At 37.6% G+C, this 18,881-nt stretch overlaps 1 protein-coding gene across 5 annotated transcripts in view; it reads right to left on the reverse strand.

The window, feature by feature from the left end:
* WDFY3 (WD repeat and FYVE domain containing 3) overlaps positions 1-18,881 on the reverse strand; it is a 236,384-nt gene that overhangs the window by 89,466 nt on the left and 128,037 nt on the right. For 4 of the 5 annotated variants that reach the window (XM_081146974.1, XM_081146973.1, XM_081146970.1 and 1 more), the window contains 9 exons: positions 17,841-17,924; positions 13,385-13,553; positions 12,389-12,603; positions 10,408-10,520; positions 8,026-8,257; positions 6,497-6,597; positions 6,129-6,347; positions 2,609-2,790; positions 251-482 (listed from right to left, as the gene is read on the reverse strand). In XM_081146974.1, the coding sequence (XP_081003100.1) occupies positions 251-482; positions 2,609-2,790; positions 6,129-6,347; positions 6,497-6,597; positions 8,026-8,257; positions 10,408-10,520; positions 12,389-12,603; positions 13,385-13,553; positions 17,841-17,924 (1,547 nt within the window). The remainder of the gene's footprint in view (positions 1-250; positions 483-2,608; positions 2,791-6,128; positions 6,348-6,496; positions 6,598-8,025; positions 8,258-10,407; positions 10,521-12,388; positions 12,604-13,384; positions 13,554-17,840; positions 17,925-18,881) is intronic. The other variant, XM_081146972.1, reaches the window with a different exon arrangement.

Below are 18,881 nucleotides of genomic sequence, written 5' to 3' on the forward strand. Positions count from 1 at the left end.
TAGAGCCAATAAGAGACACTGGAAAATTAGTGATCAGGCATGAAGACAAAACTCAGGAAAGTACACTGTGATCAGTGGAGAACACTGAATAATGCTCAACAGTACCATGCTGAAGAAGAGTAGAGAAGGCCCTTTTTTTTTTTAGATAAACAATATACAGCCTTATATACACACATGCACTTAATTCATGCATCTATGCTGCAGGAGTTCAGTTTTATACAACTTCAAGACGAAAGAATAAGTTACTCACATGGCATACATACAGCCTGAAAACTTCCGACATAATCTGGTCCTAGTTCATAAATGCTAGTAACACTTGAAGGAGGTAAAACTTCTTCCAAAAAGTGCGTGGGTCCTAGGCGCCAAACCAATGAAGCGATTTGGCGTTGGGCAGGTGGAGTACCGATGTATGCATAGACCGTGCTGACCACAGGCGGGTTTGCACAACCTGACCCCCCGGGGGTACTGTGGACGTAATGAAGCTATAAAGAAAACAAAAGCAAATGTGTGAGCTATCACTCTCTCTCTCTCTCTCTCACACACACACACACACACACACACACACACCTTTTCCCAGAAAACAAGCAATTTTGCTCTATATTTTCATTATCCCAAGTTCATACAACCTTATAAATGTACAAAAGCAGTTGAGTTGACAAAAACACAAGGGCAAGCCAAGATTCTGGAACCTGACGCAAAAGTTGGACATGTGTTATCCAATCACTAATACAGATAAACTATCTAATGCTAGAAAGGGCAATAAGCAAATATTGGGATACTGTTACTGCCTGGTTGGTTTGCTTATCAAATTAATGATGCTTTTATAAAATTTTTGGGTTGATATAAAAACAGAGCTTTTCAACTATAGAATTCAAGTAGACATGAAATTAGCTATGCTAACTTCAATGTGAGTCTTTTAAATAAAATTATTCATAAAAAGTGTTTCATAACGGGTAGAGTGCTGTTAAAATATTAGAAAAATAAATACAGCCTATTATACACTGTAATTTATACAAACACATTTTAATCTCAATGGAAAATACATTCTCGGATTTGAAATTACACTACTGTTTACTAACCAGGTGCTTAAATTATTATTCAATTAATTTACAATAAATATATAGAGTATAAGAGATAATGAAATCAAGTTGAGTCCTGTTGTATAAGCAGTTTTCATAATTTGATGGAATGAAGGACATTTCCATCGACTGCTTTGTCATAACCCTGTCTGTCCATTGCTTCGCCATAACACTGTCCTAGTTTCAGATCACATCTGTTATTCCACATACTACAGAACAGTTCCTGGTGATGTGAACAGTATGACCTGCGGCTGGTTTCACGGACTCGGACTTCTCATAGGCACAGTGATGAGGACGATGCAGACAGAGCAATAATAAATCTCCTCTCTCTCAGCTCTGGAAGCTGAGGAGATTTTACTTTCAATAATCCTGAAAATAATGAAGGAGCAACCTACTAGGCAATGCACAAACCCATTTCAAGTACAGTCCTACATACAAAAACAATAAATGCCTTCTCACAGGTGCATTTTAAGGTTTATTGTCCTGACACAATGTCACAAAACACCACTAAGGAAGGAAATGTATTCAAGGAAGCTGTTGATTTCACTACTTTTTAAACTTTAATTCACACAAAAGGACAAACTTTGCCTCTGTTGCTTCTTTTAAGTGATATCTCTATAAAAATGGGCACTTACTTTTAGAAATTAGAGAATTTTAAGAGCTTGCTAGTTGAGTTCTATAGAAAGTAATTAGCAGTATTTATCCTGATTCAAAACAGAAACTTCTAATTCTTTACTGGTTACTGCAACTCTCTTGCCTCTCTCCTGAATAATGTAGTACAGCTTTCAGAGCAGTATTTATACACACATTCATTCAACAAATAATAATGGAACGCCTACTATTATTACCAGGGAGTCATCTGGGTGATCTGAAAACAAAGATGAATAAAAACAATTCCAGTTCTAAAGGAATATAGAACCTACTGGACTGCATACCGTAATAACAACAAAGTGACAAAATAGTGTGTTACAGTTTATTTAGGCGTCCTTCCACTGGTTTCTCTACTGTGAAAAAGCACTTTGCAGTCTGGCTCAATCACTGACATATTCACTAATTCCCTATTTTGTAACCCCTCCTTTCCATTCCTCTCTAATGAAGTGATATAAACTAGCCAGCCATATGGCTCTTACATATTGTTCAAATGGGTACCGAAGGTCAATTTAAAATTAAGACGATTTAGCCCGGCCGGGTGTGGCTCAGCAGTTGAGCGTCGACCTAGGATCCAGGCGAACAGGGTTCGATTCCCGGTCAGGGCACATGCCTGGATTGTGGGCTCGATCCCCAGTAGGGGGCGTGCAGGAGGCAGCTGATCAATGCCTCTCTCATCATGGATGTTTCTCTCTCTCTCTCTCTCTTTCTCCTCTCCTTTCCTCTCTCTGAAATCAATAAAGACATATTTAAAAAATAAATAAATAAAATAAAATTAAGACGATTTAGAAAATACCCCTGCAACACACACACCCACACACCCACGCACACCCACACTCTCTGGTAAAGCAGGCGGAACTCCCCGGCGCGGGCGCGCTGACCTTCACGGTGCCGACCAGCTGCCCGTCGAGGTAGAGGGCCGCAGTGCTGTTCTTCAGCATGCCTTTGCTCATCACCAGGACCAGGTGATGCCACTGCCCCTCGACTATCAGCTCTCCGCATCGAAAGCGGGCACAGCATGGGAGAATCTCATAAAAAGAGGATTCTTCACTAAAGTCATCAACTAAAACAAGGGGAGGGAAGAAATAAAAATAACTCAACATTATCCTCATTCTAACAATTATTCATGTCTAGATATTGACTTAATGTTAAAATAATATGATGATGATGTAAATGAAAATACCCTATTTGTTCAGTAACTTTATCTGTAGTAAAAAGTAAAACCTGGGATATACTTTTGCTTTCTTCTGCTCAAAATATATGTAGTTATAACCAAATAAAGTTATAATAGCTAATTAAATAAAAAAATAAAATAGACAATAAAATAAAGTTATAATAGACAACAGAAAGAGACTCGTCAATTATTACCTGTCATGGTCTGTTATAAAAGGTCTTTTTAAATTCTACTTTGACATACATTTGAGTATAGCATTGGTTAGAGAAAGGGCCAAGAACATTTAAATTTTTATTCTTGCTGTATGCTCTGCTCAGTGATACAAGGGGGCAACTATCTGTTCTAAATTGAATAGTCCTGACCCTCACCTGACAATAGCTGGTAAGAAGGTGATTTATGGAATGGAAAAGTATTTATTGATCCAATTTTTCCACTTCACCAGATAGTTCTGGTGATTTGCTAACATTCTGCAATCACTTCCGGACTCTAATCTGGCTTCTCTCTGCTACCCAATGTGTTGCCAGATCATGCTAGGACATAACGGGTCATTATTAATTTAATCGTAATGTTAAGCTAATGAAAATTAATTTACCTTTCCTAACTACACAAGAAGAGGTAAGGTAGCAGTGGAAATCCAGATGTTAAAAACTCATTCCCTCCTCAGAGTTTTTCTGTACAATAAATAGCTAATCGTAACCATGTACCTTAAAAGCAGACCCACCATTTTTCAGTACAAACAGCACATACAAGTAAATATACTGAGACTTAAAAGTTATAATAATTTGCAGAAAGAACTATAAACATTACTTTCTATTTCTTGAATCTTAAAATATCTGCATATGCTGAAATGCCAAGGTTATAGTTTAAAATGACAATTCAGAATACACATCTATTGATAAGTTAAGACTACTACTACAGCCTGGCTGGTGTGGCTCAGTGTTTGAGCATGGACCTATGATCCAGGAGATCGTGGTTCGATTCCTGGTCAGGGCACATCCCGGGATGTGGGCTTGATCCCCAGTAGAAGGCGTGCAAGAGGCAGCCAATGACTCTCTCATCATTGATGTTTCTATCTCTCTCTCTCTCTCTCCCTCTCTCTTCCTCTCTCTGAAATCAATAAAGACATATTTTTAAAAAAAAAGACACTACAAAGACAGAATCTTCATCAGTGACCTAACATAGGAACAGAATTAAATAAACTAGGTGAAAAATAGGATCAGACAGCTTTGAAAAGTCTCGTGTTACGGATCAAAGGATGTGGGGGGAGGGGGGGACCAAAAATATAGGCAAAACCAGGAACTCTTCCCTCTCCCTTTCCTAGTTAATAAAGTGCATCTTCTTGGGGATTGTAGAAAATATTACTTACAAAATTTTTTTTCAGAGTTTTACATTCTGACTCAGGCTTAAACTAAGACATATCCAACATTCAATGGTGTCAGAACATCTTGGTGAGCCAACCGGTTTCTGACAATTCTTAATTATCTAGGCATCTTTTGTAATTTAATTTTTAAAATTTGATTTTAGAGTGAGGAAGGGAGAGGGAGAGATACAACAGAAACATCAATGATGAGAGAGAGAGTCACTGATCGGCTGCCTCCCACAGGCCCCTGCTGGGGATGGAGCCGCAACCCAGGCATGTGCCCTGACCGGGAATCGAACCTGTGACCTTCTGGTTCATAGGTCAATGCTCAATCACTGAGCAATGCTAGCAGGACAACCTAGGCATCCTAATGGGTTACAGCTGTTCAGAGGATGGATCCTTATAGTAGCAACATCATATGTATAATTAATGTGCATGTTGTTATAATTTGCAGTGATTAGAACTATAGTAGTCTTGCAAATTACACTTAGTGAAATTGCTACAGAGTTAGAAAATATTTTCCTGGTTTACCGAAATATCCCTAGATCTACTCCCTAATTTTTCTATTAAATTCTACACTTTTTCCAAATTCTTCATTTACTTTTCTCATTGTTTCCCTTTCAAGTCATCCATATTCCTTTTCCTTTATTTTTCTTCATATGAAGATGTCTAATATGCAGTTGAAAATATAAGAACAAAGCAAAGGACACAGATAAATAAAAAACTTTCCTTTCTGAGTCCCTGGGATAAAAAGACCTAAAGACTTAAAGCTAACTGAAATTGATGATTTTTTCCTCACGAAGAGCAGACTGAATATGAAGACTAAAGATGAAATGAAATTAGTATTACCTTGGGTAATACTAATCCTAACGGAAAGATGAAAGAGAAAGCTGTTGAAGAAAATTACTTTTCTTCAACGAAAGGACAATTACTTTCACAATAGTGAAAGAACAAGTATCCCAAATGACAAGACAGGAGACAGTGTTAATCAGGAGGGAAATAACAAGGCCAAATGCCACAAAAGGGGCAAATGAAGTGTCCTAACAAGAACTTTAAAGCAGTTACTGTATCGATGCCTAACTCTGTAGTAGCCATGATGAAAAATACTAAGTAAAACAAGAAGCCTTACAATCAAATTGAGAAGCTAATATTCACATTCAATTAGTATTTGAATATCAACTGCATGTGAAGCAATAGGTGGCATTTTATTTAGTTAAAAGACAAAATTAGAAGATAGATGATAAAGAAGTTTATTTTTCTACAAATGATTATAATCACAGCAAAGAAAATTCAGTAAACTGAGATTTATATTTTATGTTATGTACATAATTTAGAAAGATCTTCATGCATGCCTTGAGTTTGAAGTTCTAATGTACAGCAGAGTGACGAGCATTATGGCATGTTGATGGGAATTATGGAATTAGGATTAAGCGGTGTGTATTAAGTCTTGAAGGTAAGTGATGGGTAGAGTAATTTAAATGTTATTATGTCTAGCACAGTGGCACATATGGTAGGCAGGTGCTCAATGAATATTCATTAGTTAAGCAGAATTCACAGCCAATGAAGATCCTTACTAAAATATACCAAACAAGCAACCTGCTTTCCTAGCAAAAGCTGTGCTTTCTTGGCAAGTAGAGATGAATCTTTATTTTAGGGACTCTCTCCACTGTTTTTTCTAAGTCTCTTTTAAAAGTGCCTTAAAATTCACTGGTAAACAATACATTCAAGATTTCACATAACCTGTTCTGTTCTATAATTTTTTAAATTGGAAAAGAATTACCAGATGGACCTTAAAACCGAATTGTTATAATAAACTTTGACACTTTTCATGATCACAAGAAGCAAAAAGAAAAAGAGAGGTACTGACCATAGTTTTGGAGTAGCTCCTCTTTGGTGGAAACAATCAAGGATCGGTCTTTTGCTGACAAAACTATGGCAAGGCACACGTAATGCTGCTCGGAAGAATTCGCTCGGCGCACAACAGTCAGAAGTCTGACAGGGTGGTTGTTTGGGGGAGTGCTAAAATGTTCGATACAGAACCAGCTCGAGTAGCTTAAGCCAGACGGAGGGGGAAAGAACCTCTCGCCTAAAGTAAAAACAGGAAAATAACAATAAAAGAGTTTGTGTTGACTCATGTTTACTTAAAACAAGAAACTGAAAGCAGCAATGAACTCTAACTACAATATAATCTACTGGGGGGGGAAAAGACTCATAAACAAAGTAAGTAATATTTACCAGAACCAATGCCACTGACCACAGCCCCGTCAATAAGACCTGTTGTAACAGCACTGTTCGTAGAGGCGTTATGAGGGGCCAAACTGGGCAGGAACAGACAGCTATTAAAGAAAAGACAACATACGTATTAGAGATCAACTATTTTCCTGCATTATCACCACAGTGAAATAGACTGCCGTTATTGAAGGGGTATCTAGGGGTAAGGCATCATGGAATAAATCTGGATGGCTAACAAAACCCTTCTCTTAATTATGTGAGACTATGGAAAGATACACTTTAAGATTCTCCAATAGCTTCATTTTTCATTTAAATTTTTAAAAAAATCCAAGTATAATTTGCAGATGGTAAGTGTACCAATGTATAACCCTGTTCAAGACACTGGAACAATTTCATCCCCGCAGAAAAATTCCCTGTGCCCTGTCCAGTGAGCCACTCTCCTGTTACCACTGTTTCTGACTAGTTTTGCTATTCCCAAATATGTTTTAATCCACTGTCCAGTAATAACCCATGACAATCTTCTTAAAATACAACTGATAGTTTTAGATCAACACATAAGAACCCCACGAGGAACTAGTACAGACATAGATGTATTCTCTTAGCATCCGTGTCCATTTTGAGGCTGACGGAGTTCACAAATTCTTCTAGATTCTCTATAGAGTCTTTATTGGTGCTTCTGCTACTACAGCCTTTTCTGCCACTTGAAACTATTTTCTCATTTGATGTGATAGACATTGAATATTTATAACGTATAAGATACTGAGATAGGTATTTTGAGGGAAAGGAAGATGATAAAACCCAAAGAACTTTTAATCTGATTTTAATCTGCATATTATCTATAAATTTATTATACTAAATCAGAGGTTGGTAAACACTTTCTGGAGAGGGCCAGACCATAGATAAGTTATGCTTTGCAGACCAGATAATTTCTTTAACAACTACTCAACTCTGCCTCTCTACCATGAAAATTGTCAAAGGCAATACATATGTAAATGAGTGTGGCTGTGTTACAAAAAAACTTTATTTACAACAAAATATAATTTACAAAAGAGATTTGAACTTTGGGCTTTAGTTTGATGACTATAACACCACACCGAGTTATTTAATATAATAAATAACTAAAAATAATTAAATCTAGCCCAGCTGGGCGTGGCTCAGTGGATGAGCATGGACCTAGGATTCAGGGGATCGAAGTTCAATTCCCAGTCAGGGCACGTGCCTGGGTTGCAGGCTTGATCCTCAGTAGGGGGCGTGCAGGAGGCAGCCGATCAATGATTCTCTTATCACTGATGTTTCTGTCTCTCTCTCCCCCTCTCCCTTCCTCTCTCTGAAATCAATAAAGATATATTTAAAAATAAATAAAAAATAATTAAATCTAAAAATCTTCACATTCTCAAAGAACTCAATAATTTGAAAATGTACAGTATATAGTATATATTTAATTAAGTAGATTTAAAACCAAAGATCTGTCAAAGGCAAGTATGAGTCATAAAATAACATAATAAGGCTTGGCTACCTTGTAAATTCCTTACCCAAACCCCTCAAGGGATGTGTCAAATTCAACAAAAGCTGGAGTAACTGATGACCCATGAAGTCTGATGTCATGTGGAGTTGTCATGGAGACCAGACACTTTACCCGGGTCAGGGGTACAGTGCTGCCTTCTGCAGATTTTACCAGGCTCTTGCTTATCCGGTAGTGGTTATCCTCATGTAAGCTGAAAACGTTGTCAGAACCCAGACCTTCCATGGATGTGACCATACTACCTGTAAGTCAAAGAAAATCTCTTGGGAAAAATATCATGTAGGTTTCTAAAAGAATGACTTCACAAGGCTGATTTATTTTTAAATAACAATCTTCAGTTTTTATAATTAATAATTTTATTATAAATACCAAAGCTATTATCCAGTTTTAATGTACTTTATGTTCATTTTAAAACTTAAATAGCCCATGTTTCCTTTTTTACATATTACTAAAGTAATAAACACATTGTAGAAATGTTGAAAACCAGAGTACAAATAAGAATAAAAATCACCATAATTACTATTCAAGCCACTGTTACAATGAAATTTAACTATAAGTGATAGTTAATGATTTTTATAAAAACCTGATTACACTTTTATGTCACAAAATTATTTCTCTTTGAGATAAGAAAGCAAAATATACTAGGTCATCTTTCTTATAAAAAAAAAAATCAGAGATAAAGATCAGACATCCCATTTTCTCTCCATTTTTAATTCTTCTCTTACAACTATTAAAATTAAATATGTGATCAAAAAAGTACTTGAATTAAAAAATTCCTACATGCATCTAAATAACAATTTCAAAAATGAAAAGACAAATTTTAAACAAACTGTTCTATTTTTCAGAAGTGCATTACAAATGTAATGAAGACGATACTCCTTCAGGATACTCTACAGGAATGTCACCGTTTCCTTCATATATGTGCTAAGCATTCAGGCACCCATAAAAATAGCTCAATATTCTCTGAGAGAAAGGAACTATTTTTGTTTCTACTCTTTTCAAAGGAAATCACTACTCAATTCTAAGGAATTGTGTAAAGTATAAAAAACAACAAAAAATATATATATACAAATCTAAGGGATGTATATGAATTAATATAAAAAACTGCAGTACTTTCTGTTTTCCAATAAAACTGTGTTGGAACTCAAAAGATCTTAATGTTTTCAAAACACAGTATTCACTAACCACTGATAATAATTAGCAGGAGAAAAAAATTCAGATTGAAATAATGACTGAAGGTTGTTTAATCTCTGATTTTTGCCTGAAAAAAAAAAAGGGGCTGAACTAAATGAGCCCTGCGTCCTTCCACGGCAGCCTGCTTGTCTAGGTTTCCATCCTCCCTGCTTCACCAGCCATGGCCACTCCAACCCATCCGAACAAATGCCTTGTCACTGCGGCCAACGACGATACCTAAAACACCCTATAAAGTAAAAAACCAACACAACTACAGACTTAACACGGAGGAAACCCACGGCGGCTGCCGTGGCTGCTGAGACCCCGCCACAGCTCTGGGTGGATGGGCTCCGCTGCTTTCCCACGGGCCGTGCCAGACGGGGAGGTGGCGCCCGCACTCTGGGGTCCGCTTCCATCGCCCCGCTAGGAGCCGAAGGCAAGAACAACTCCTCCCGCGCCCTCTCCGTGAAACGCCGTCTCCTACCGCTTGCATTTCACTGTCTTCTCCCCTGTACCAATTCCTGCTGTGTACCAGGGGACATCAAGGTCCACGTGAACAAGCCACCTAACACCGACTTTCAGTTCTGTGAGATCGCCACTCCTCCAGGGAGCTTCACCTCTACTTCATGCCACAGTCACAATGTGGGCCCGGTTCTCTCTGCTTGTTTCGCTGCTGCGGTTCTGGCTGCCACTGTCCCTCCCCATCCCTCCAGCCCCCTCACTACATTTGCTGTTGGCTGCGAGGTTGCTCTCCAGACTAGTGACCCATCCTTTCCCTCCCGGTCTGTCACTAGCTACTTGGCTTCGCTTCTCTCCCTATCCAGCCTATACTCCTTGGTGTATCTCAACTCCTTTTATCACCATTTTTAGTGTCCTGTTAATAATCCAATCAACCACTCTCGTGCCCAGGCAAGAAAGGCTACTAGAGGAAGGCAGAGTAATTACGGATTCTCTGGGAAAGAAGTATTACCTCTCCAAGCCAAGGGTTATGTGGTAGGGCACTCTCACCGCCTCTGGATCTCTCACTATATCAGCAATTCCTCTCCCACCCCCATCAGTCAACTGGCCAGATCTTGTGTTTCTCCATTTAAACAAACCACAACAAGGAACTCTTCTCTTTCCTTTCTATCAGTCAAACTTCATGAAATAGCAGTCATTCCCCCAACATAATTTTCATTTATAAAATCAACCAAAAAAGGGAACTTTAAGGACAACTTACTTCTCATCTCTGGCTCGTAACTCAGGGAACTTGGTTTGTGGACCCTGTATTGTTTTAGCAGTTTTTTGTCCCAGGCACCACAATTTAATGGACTTGCCAAACGCAAAAACTCCCTAAAGAAAAAACAAAGCAAAGTTATTCCTTGACTGAGAATATTACATAAATCATACAACAAACACACACAAAGTAGGTGTTACTGAATTATAACACATTAGTTAAAATACAAAAGCAATCCAGTTATTTTAAAATAATATACAATGTTAATTTTACATTTTAAATACCAAGCACTGAGAAGTACACAGAGAAAACTGTGAAGGGCTGGGAAATGAAATCTGAGGGGCATGTTTTCCTGGAATGGGATGTCTCCTCTGCCAGTTTTTCGTGTAGAGTATGACGACACGCAATTAATTCAAACCCGATGGCTTATCAGCACCTGGGTGCCCGTAGCATCATGTGACCCTTTCTTCTGGGAATTCATCAACTGTGAAAACTGAGCATGTCCAAATGGCTGATCTCCACTGTTTACTCTGTTTATCTAACTAGGCAATAGAGGCTACTTATCAAAATACCAATATTGAGTATGAGTTAGTATCTCTCCCATTCACTCTACCTTTAAAGCAGCAGATTACCAGGAAGGCCAGAGGGAAAGCCCCATGCTATTTTCAGTATCTGAGGATTCTGAACACGTCCATAGGATGATGGAATAAGTGAGTGGGGACTGTCTCACTCATCTTGGCCTAGCACACTGCCTGGTACAACAAAGCTTAACAAATGTGTACCTAGCACACTGCCTGGTACAACACAGCTTAACAAATGTGTGCCGCATGGGTTTTTCTTAACCCATCACTAGTTCGGAGTCAGTTAAAAACATAAATTACATATAATGTCCAAATAGTTTTAAGAAAGTTCCTAAAAAATTTATGAAAAAGAAGTACTTTAGCAGCAGGAGGAAAAAATTATCTTACAAAGAGAGCTGCTAATATTGTAAAAGTGACAAGATACATAAGTGTGTTTTTATAAGGAGGGACAAAATGGCTTATACACTAATTCTGTTTGGCTAGATAATTTCAAGAAAAATACTTTTTAAAACTGTTGTTTCATCCCTAATGCACAGAGCACTGTTTCCTTTCTATTAAAAGGTTATTTAAAAATAAGTATTTCTTGAATGGTCACTCTGTGGAAAGTATAGCCATACCACGGAATACAACTTGGCAATAAAAAGAGACAAACTATTGATATGTAACAATTTTGATGCATCTTAAAGGCATTATAAGTGAAAAAGCAAATAACAAAGGCCACATATTATATGACTTTATTTATATAACATTCTCAAAGTGACAAAATTATGGAGATGGAGAACAGGCTAGTAGTTTGTGCGGGTTAGGGGAGTGCATGTGACAATAAAGGAGTAGCACTAGGGAGATCGTTGTGGCATCTTGATTGTGTGTGGTCACATAAAACTACACATATGATAAATATCAGGGACTACAGCACACATGCACACATTGTACCAGAGCCAATTTCTTGTTTTCGATGCTGTGTTATAGTTACACAAGATGTGTAACTGAGGGAAACTGGCTGAAGGGGACACAGAGCCTCTATGATCGGAATTTGCAGCTTCCTGTGAATTTATCTTTATTTGAAAATAAAAAAGTTAAAGAAGTATTCCTTAAAAGAGTTCTTACGTATAACAAGTTCCTAAAGTAGATGCAAGTCATAAACATGACATTATTTTTAAAGGAAAGCCAGGATTTGCTGAACTCAAGTGGAATAAACAGAAACATCCTGTTTATTAAAAACTATATTTACCTGTTTGCATGTGCTATACTTTGAGCATTTTGCCCATTTTTGTTGTGCGTTGGTTTTGCCCACAGGTACTTGAATATATGTCTATTAAAGCAAGAACTCTTGAATATAAAGACTCTAGGAACTACTATTACGAATTGTGGATTATTGAAATGTGAAAAAGAGAACTACTGACCTCAGCACCATGGGCTCCAGAGCCTGCGAGGCCAATCGTTCAAACATCCGCTGGAGGGGCGGGTGCAGGGCGTGGTCCTCGTCGGCCAGGGCAGCGCTGCAGCGCTGCAGCAGGCGAGCGTGAAGGCCAGCTTCACACATGACCTGCTGGTTCCTTTCTGTGTGCACCAGGGATTGTAAAATATTTGCCACGGCAAGTTGAAGATCCAAAGCATGCTAAGGTTAACAAAGAAATCCACACCACCAGGGCATTCTTAGTAAGACAGGTTCTCTGCACATGAAGCACACCTTTTAATCTGAGGTCTCAACATGCTGCAAATTACATTCAGATGCATTAAGCAGCTGGCTTAGTGCTACAGCAGCTCCAGAAGAGGGCTAGGCAAACACCTCGTTTTGCCAGCGAACCCAGCGGGACTCCATTCTCTTCCAAGTCTTTTATATTACATGACTGTATAACTAATGGTATTTTTTTTTTTATAGAAATAGTGGCTGTAAAGTCTTTTCATGATGTGTAAATAGCCAGTTTAATGGAAGTCCCATTATTTACATTTGTGACACTTCAGGCCTTCGAGGCCATACATTTTAACAAAATTGGTCAACCAAACTCCAGTTCACCCAAACTCCTGAGTGCCACAAGCAAAAACAGACAAATGGCTTCAGAGTGGTATCTTCCGTCATTTTTCTTCCTGTACTACTTATTAACAATGTTCACTGCCGAGCAGAACTTACAAGGAGAAACAGAGTAATTTTCACATCAGAAATAACCATTGTGGCTGCATATGTCAAATGAATTATAGTCTAAATCATTCATAGCTATTATTTATAATGAAAATTAATAGAAAACCCTATATTTTCCCCTTGACCTGCTTGGGTACGTGATACGGAACGGTTTCACAGCACTTCTCATCTTTCTGAGCCCCACTCTCTTGCTCATGCAGTCACACTCACGCCCTTTCACTCATTAATGACGGGAAGGAACCAACACAGCCAAGCTTACTTCTGGCTGTGCTGCTGACCCCACAGAGGCCAGGAGGTCCAACATCGCGAGCATGGCTCCCGGGTGGATGATGACGGCGTCAGAGCTCTGGAGAGACGTTGTCACATGTAGTTTCAGGTCATTTTTAGGAGGGTACACGGGGGGAGTTGAAACAGAATGATATGCATGCCTACAAAAAAAGAAAGAAGGGTAATTTGGTATTTAATTCCAATCACAGTCTCTGTTTATTTTCTTCATCTGTTTATTTTATGCACTGATAAGCAAAAAGCCTTGCAATTCAAGCTTGGGCTATTAAACACCTTAAGTCTGGGATATAAAAAGGCAATATATTTTCAATTCTTAATGAGTCACATATAGACAATTTAAGTATCCATTCCTCTGGGCTCTGATGTATCCTTACCATCTACTATTTGGATTATTTCATTAAAGAGTGGCACATAATGATGGCAGTTAACACTGCTCTATGGTATATGTGCAAGTTGCTGAGAGAGTGGACCCCAAAAGTCCTCATCACAAGAAAAAGACAGTTTTTCTTTTTTTATTGTATCTATATCAGATGACAGATGTTAACTAAACTTACTGTGATAATCATTTCACAATATATGTAAGTGAAGCCATTATGTTGTGCTCTGTGTCAAATGTATCTCAAGGAAACTCAAAGAGAAAAAAACAGAATGGCACCTGTACCAGAAGATACAAATAGGTGAAATCACAGCTCTAGGGAAGGTGACAGTTCTAATAATATGTGATGAGAGTGCAAGTTAAATCCCTTAATAAAATTGGTTTCTATTAAAATTACCTATGTGTTTCTAACCTTGCCTTAAAGTTGAAGCGGCTTAAACCACAGGTAACAGAATCAAGAGCAAACGAGATCAAAGTGGCCTCCTCTGTAGCTGGGGCAGCGGACTCTGGGTTGGCTCCGAACCTCAGCCACCTCAGCATCAAGGGAGCCTCCCCTTAGCTTATGTGGAACTACGCTCCCCTTCTTTTACATGACCTCCCCTACCGCTGAAAAGATTCCTCACAACTGCTACAAACTTGGAAGGCGTATTTCACATAATGGGCTTTTGTGAATTAGAAGCCTGGCCCTGTCCTGAATATACAACATTTCTTCTCGTCAATGAGCTCCACTTTCTACTTCATACTAGTCTACAATTCATGAGTTTTGCACATTTTGTAGGTTGGCTCTAGAAAGTAGATGCTTCTGGCGTTCGCCTCTGGGAGCTCTTTGTTCTGGTGGATCGGCTTCAGAGTAATTTGTCTAATGCTGAGGTCTGTCGCCCAGAGCAGTGCAGTTTCAGCTCTGGCACAGGAGCAGCTTGGGAAACAGATGCTTAAAGTCAGTGATTTAGAAGCAAAGGATTGGCACTGCCAGGTTTGTGTTTTTAAGCACCATTTCTCTTTAACACAGACTCTACGCAAGTATTCAGCTCCACTTATAAAAATGCACAAGGGCTCTCTTAGTTTATTTAAAGTCAGCATATCTTCCACCCACTCATTTTTTTCAACTCCCTATTTTTCTGCAGATTTTGTTCAGAAAGACTTAATTTCTAAACTTGCTAAGACACATTTCTAAATGTTATTACCAATAGTTACCCTTCCCCTAGGTTGCTCCCGTTAGTCTTTAAAATATTTTGACCCATCTAGAAAAAGATTCCTAATTCCTCTATAGTGTAATATGAAGTCCCAAATGTTAAATTTCATAAAAACTGATTTCATTACACATACACACACACACACACACAAAATAACCCAATTTTGAGGAAAAACATAGATTCTAATTGTATATTTTAGCTATAGGCTGTCCAAAATTATTTCTGAATTTCCAGCGTTAATATAGATTTGAACTTGAACTATGGATATACCAAAATATATAACTATTATAGTAGTAAGCTTTTTTCATCTTACATGAGTAAATAATATTCTGATATAGGAATCACATTCATTCTTCTCAAACTAGAAATATATTTCAAACATTGTTAAAATCTAAAACATGCTATTTATTAATTAAAATTGGGTCTATTTTTATAAGCATTATATAACATTAATTCTTACTAAGTCACTTAGGTATCACCACAGACATAACCACTTTTGAAATTTAGAGATTATAGTAAGCTTATTAACTGGATAATTTCCAAGCAAAACCTAACCATTTGCAAAAAACAGGATAAAATGACATTTCAAAATTTAGTTAATTTTTATGTTGCAGTTTCTTTTAAAACTTATAGAAATTGCTATTTCATATTTCAATCTAACTCATATATATATGTATTTATATGATTTATCTACATCTTTGGGAATATATGCTTGAATATTTAAATTCTGAATTTGCTCTGCCTCAATTACCATCAGTGTGCAGAGGCGCTAAGTAGGGGATCCCATGTTTGAATAATAACTAGTACTTGCCGCCTTTTCTCCACTGCAGATCACTCTGGAGTGTCTTAGTTACTACTCTGTATGCTGTTTTCACTTCCTCTGACTCTGATGAAACATTACTAAGCTATAACCCTATTCCATTATTCCTTCTGGATAATAATAATGAAAAAGTTTATGAGTTTTAGTTTTCAAAATAGGAAGTTTCCTAGTTCTTTCCCCAATTCTTAAAGTCAATAAAGAAGAATCTCCAGGATTTTATATACCAGACAAGTATCACAAGCTCAAAACTTCCTTAGCACCTGAATACTCCACAAGCCATAAAAACTAATACAATGTTGGTTTTTCCTTTTGCCAACAAAAACATGTTTTGCAATGAGAAGATGCCCATGAGCTGAGTAATTTGTTATGTTCTGGAGATGTTCTAATTTTCAAAGTTACTATATTGCATTTGTAAAATAGAAACATTGTATTTCTTGTCGGCTTATGATTCTTATCACTGAGCAAAATGTATGTAACCTAGCCAGAATGGGAATCTTAAAATGTTAACACTAGTATTAGCATGAATATTATCAGGAGCTTCCTTGAGGCGACATCAACCTTTAAGCCCAACTGGAATTCCAATGGGTAAGACTCACTCAACTAGGATGTTGATTCAGCGACAGTTTCCCCTTCCATCAAAGAGGGAACTATGCAGCAAATGATGAGAAAATATTTTTGATCTAAGGGTTTAAATAACTCTTTATATGAAATAAAATGCTGATTTATCTTTATCAAATTACCGTTTAAATAAATAGTAAGTTCTAATGGGTTTCTTTTTTTAATGCAATCCTTTAATGTGTAAATTTCTATTAAGAGTATTTTGAAGTTTTGGTTACTAGTTAAAAAGGGTTAAATATTTTTAAATATAGTAGTAGTTTTTAAACCTTTATATTTATGACAGAATTATAAAGGTATTTTAAAAGATAATTATAACTATTTAGTAATTGAAACTATTTTCCTAACACCCAGTAGTTCTGTATAATAGTGATAAAAAATAAAAAGTAGTTTTAAAATACAAATATATTGAACAATGCTACATTCATTTAAAAATATCCTGAACTATGCCATGATTTACTGGAAGAAAATGAGCTGTAAGTCCCAGTGTAAATTTAAGAGAAAGAGGGAGAAGTCCATATACGTCATGCACATTACTACTGGAATACATTAAAATACAGAGTACATAACAAATACTTTTGATATAAAAACTCCAATTATATTGAAGTTTCAAAATCAGATCGACAGAAATAAAGTTAGCACAGAGGAACTTCAGGACTGATTTCTAAAAAGCCACAGTGGAAGGTTAGCACAAGACGTTAGGACCTGTACTTGGTCACAAGGAAAACAGGGGAAGGAAGAGTATCAGGTTCCAAGGGCACAGAATATAGTCGGGGATCAAAATTACGGAACATGGGTCTAAACTGTACTCTTGCCAATCAACTGCTGGGTCTTTATAGTCTATAAGCTTTATATACGAGGTAGACTAGTTCAGCTCAGGAAGAGATTTACACAGAACCGATGAAATCAAGAGCTGGGGAAGGTTTTTACTCACTTTTTCTAAGGTTAGCTGTGACAGCTCTCCCTAACAACACCGCATTTCAACTGCTTGAACCTGACTGAGAAAATCCACACTTCCTTGCTAGTGCTGTGATGTTCACTTGAGAGCAATAGTAAACCCCCCCCCCCCAAATGATCCTGGGGCACATTTAAAGTAAAAAGAAAAAGGGGGAACGTACTCTATTTACGAGGCACCAAGTCCTCTCCTACATTAACTTTAATAAAAGATATGCTGCTCTAAAGCAAAATGCATATTTTCGTCTAAATAATAGAGTTGGATGACACATGTCCTTCATACCTTCATAGCATCAGCACATTTTACTCTCATAAATATACTCAGAAGCTATTTTAAAACAAAAACAAAATTAAATAGAACCCCCCCCCCCCCATTGGAGTTACAAAGCACAATCACCACATTAACATATAATTAAGCACAAAAGAAAACCCCCACACAAATAAAGTCGGCCTTCCATGATAAGATCAGTACCTTTTCCTGGACAAAGCTGGTGTGCCCCAAGGAGAGGGGAGAGAAGACTCACTTGTCAGGCAAGGAGGGATCTGTTCTGCACGACTATAGACAACAAAACAGACAGGGTGGTTTAGAGAGGTTAGCAGAGAACACCACCAGGTTGGCAGCTGGTTAGTTTCACAAGAAATACCAGTAAAAGTTTAATAAGGGATGTGCTCCACACTCGGCAGGAACGAGGAGCACGGCTACAACACATGCACTCAGGGGAACAGAGAAGCATGCTTCAGGCTGACGCTCACCTACCAACGGTAACATTTAACACGTTTGGTAAACAGAGTGCTGTAAGCCCCGTCTTTGACAAAGCCAACTAAACACGAGGCATACTAACTAGGGTAAGTAGGAAACAGGAAAAAAGATGTTGAATCTAAAATTTCCCTTTTAAATAGCTTATTCCATGAACACGGCACTATCCCATGTTTCCTATGTGTTAATAATATAATATGCATTTTTATTTTCAAGATGAGAAAAAACTGGAAAACAACTTTTCTTACATTACTTGTATTATCTAAATATTAAGGTCTAAAAACATTAAGAAGCAAAGAAACATCTCAGTAGATATTTCAAAGTGGATATTTCATAAGGAAGGCTATAAAACCTAACAGAAGCTCTATCCAACAGTTATTTATTTTATTTATGGGGGCACTATAAAAACAATTCATTTATTTTATGAAATAAAACTATGGTAACCGTCAAAAGTGATGATGCTCAGGACAAGTTCGCAGCGCAATCACTCTCACATTATTTTCAGTGAGAACTTAATTGAAAACAGTTTGAAAACTGAAAGTAAGTCATTTAGGTAAGTGGCACCCCTATGATCTCCCTTAGACTCTGGATTTCCCTCATCGGAGGTTTTATCACGATATATTGTAAATGTTTATTTATGTGTCTGTATTTAAGCTAAAGAATGGCCATGACCCGAGTACTCTGGCGCTGAGCTGACCCTGCAATGCCGAGCACGACTTGGCTCTTGTTTAATGAAGGATGAGAAACCGAGTTTGA

Source organism: Miniopterus schreibersii (genome assembly GCF_964146895.1).
Source record: "Miniopterus schreibersii genome assembly, chromosome: 1".
In the NCBI taxonomy this organism is placed as follows: domain Eukaryota; kingdom Metazoa; phylum Chordata; class Mammalia; order Chiroptera; family Miniopteridae; genus Miniopterus; species Miniopterus schreibersii.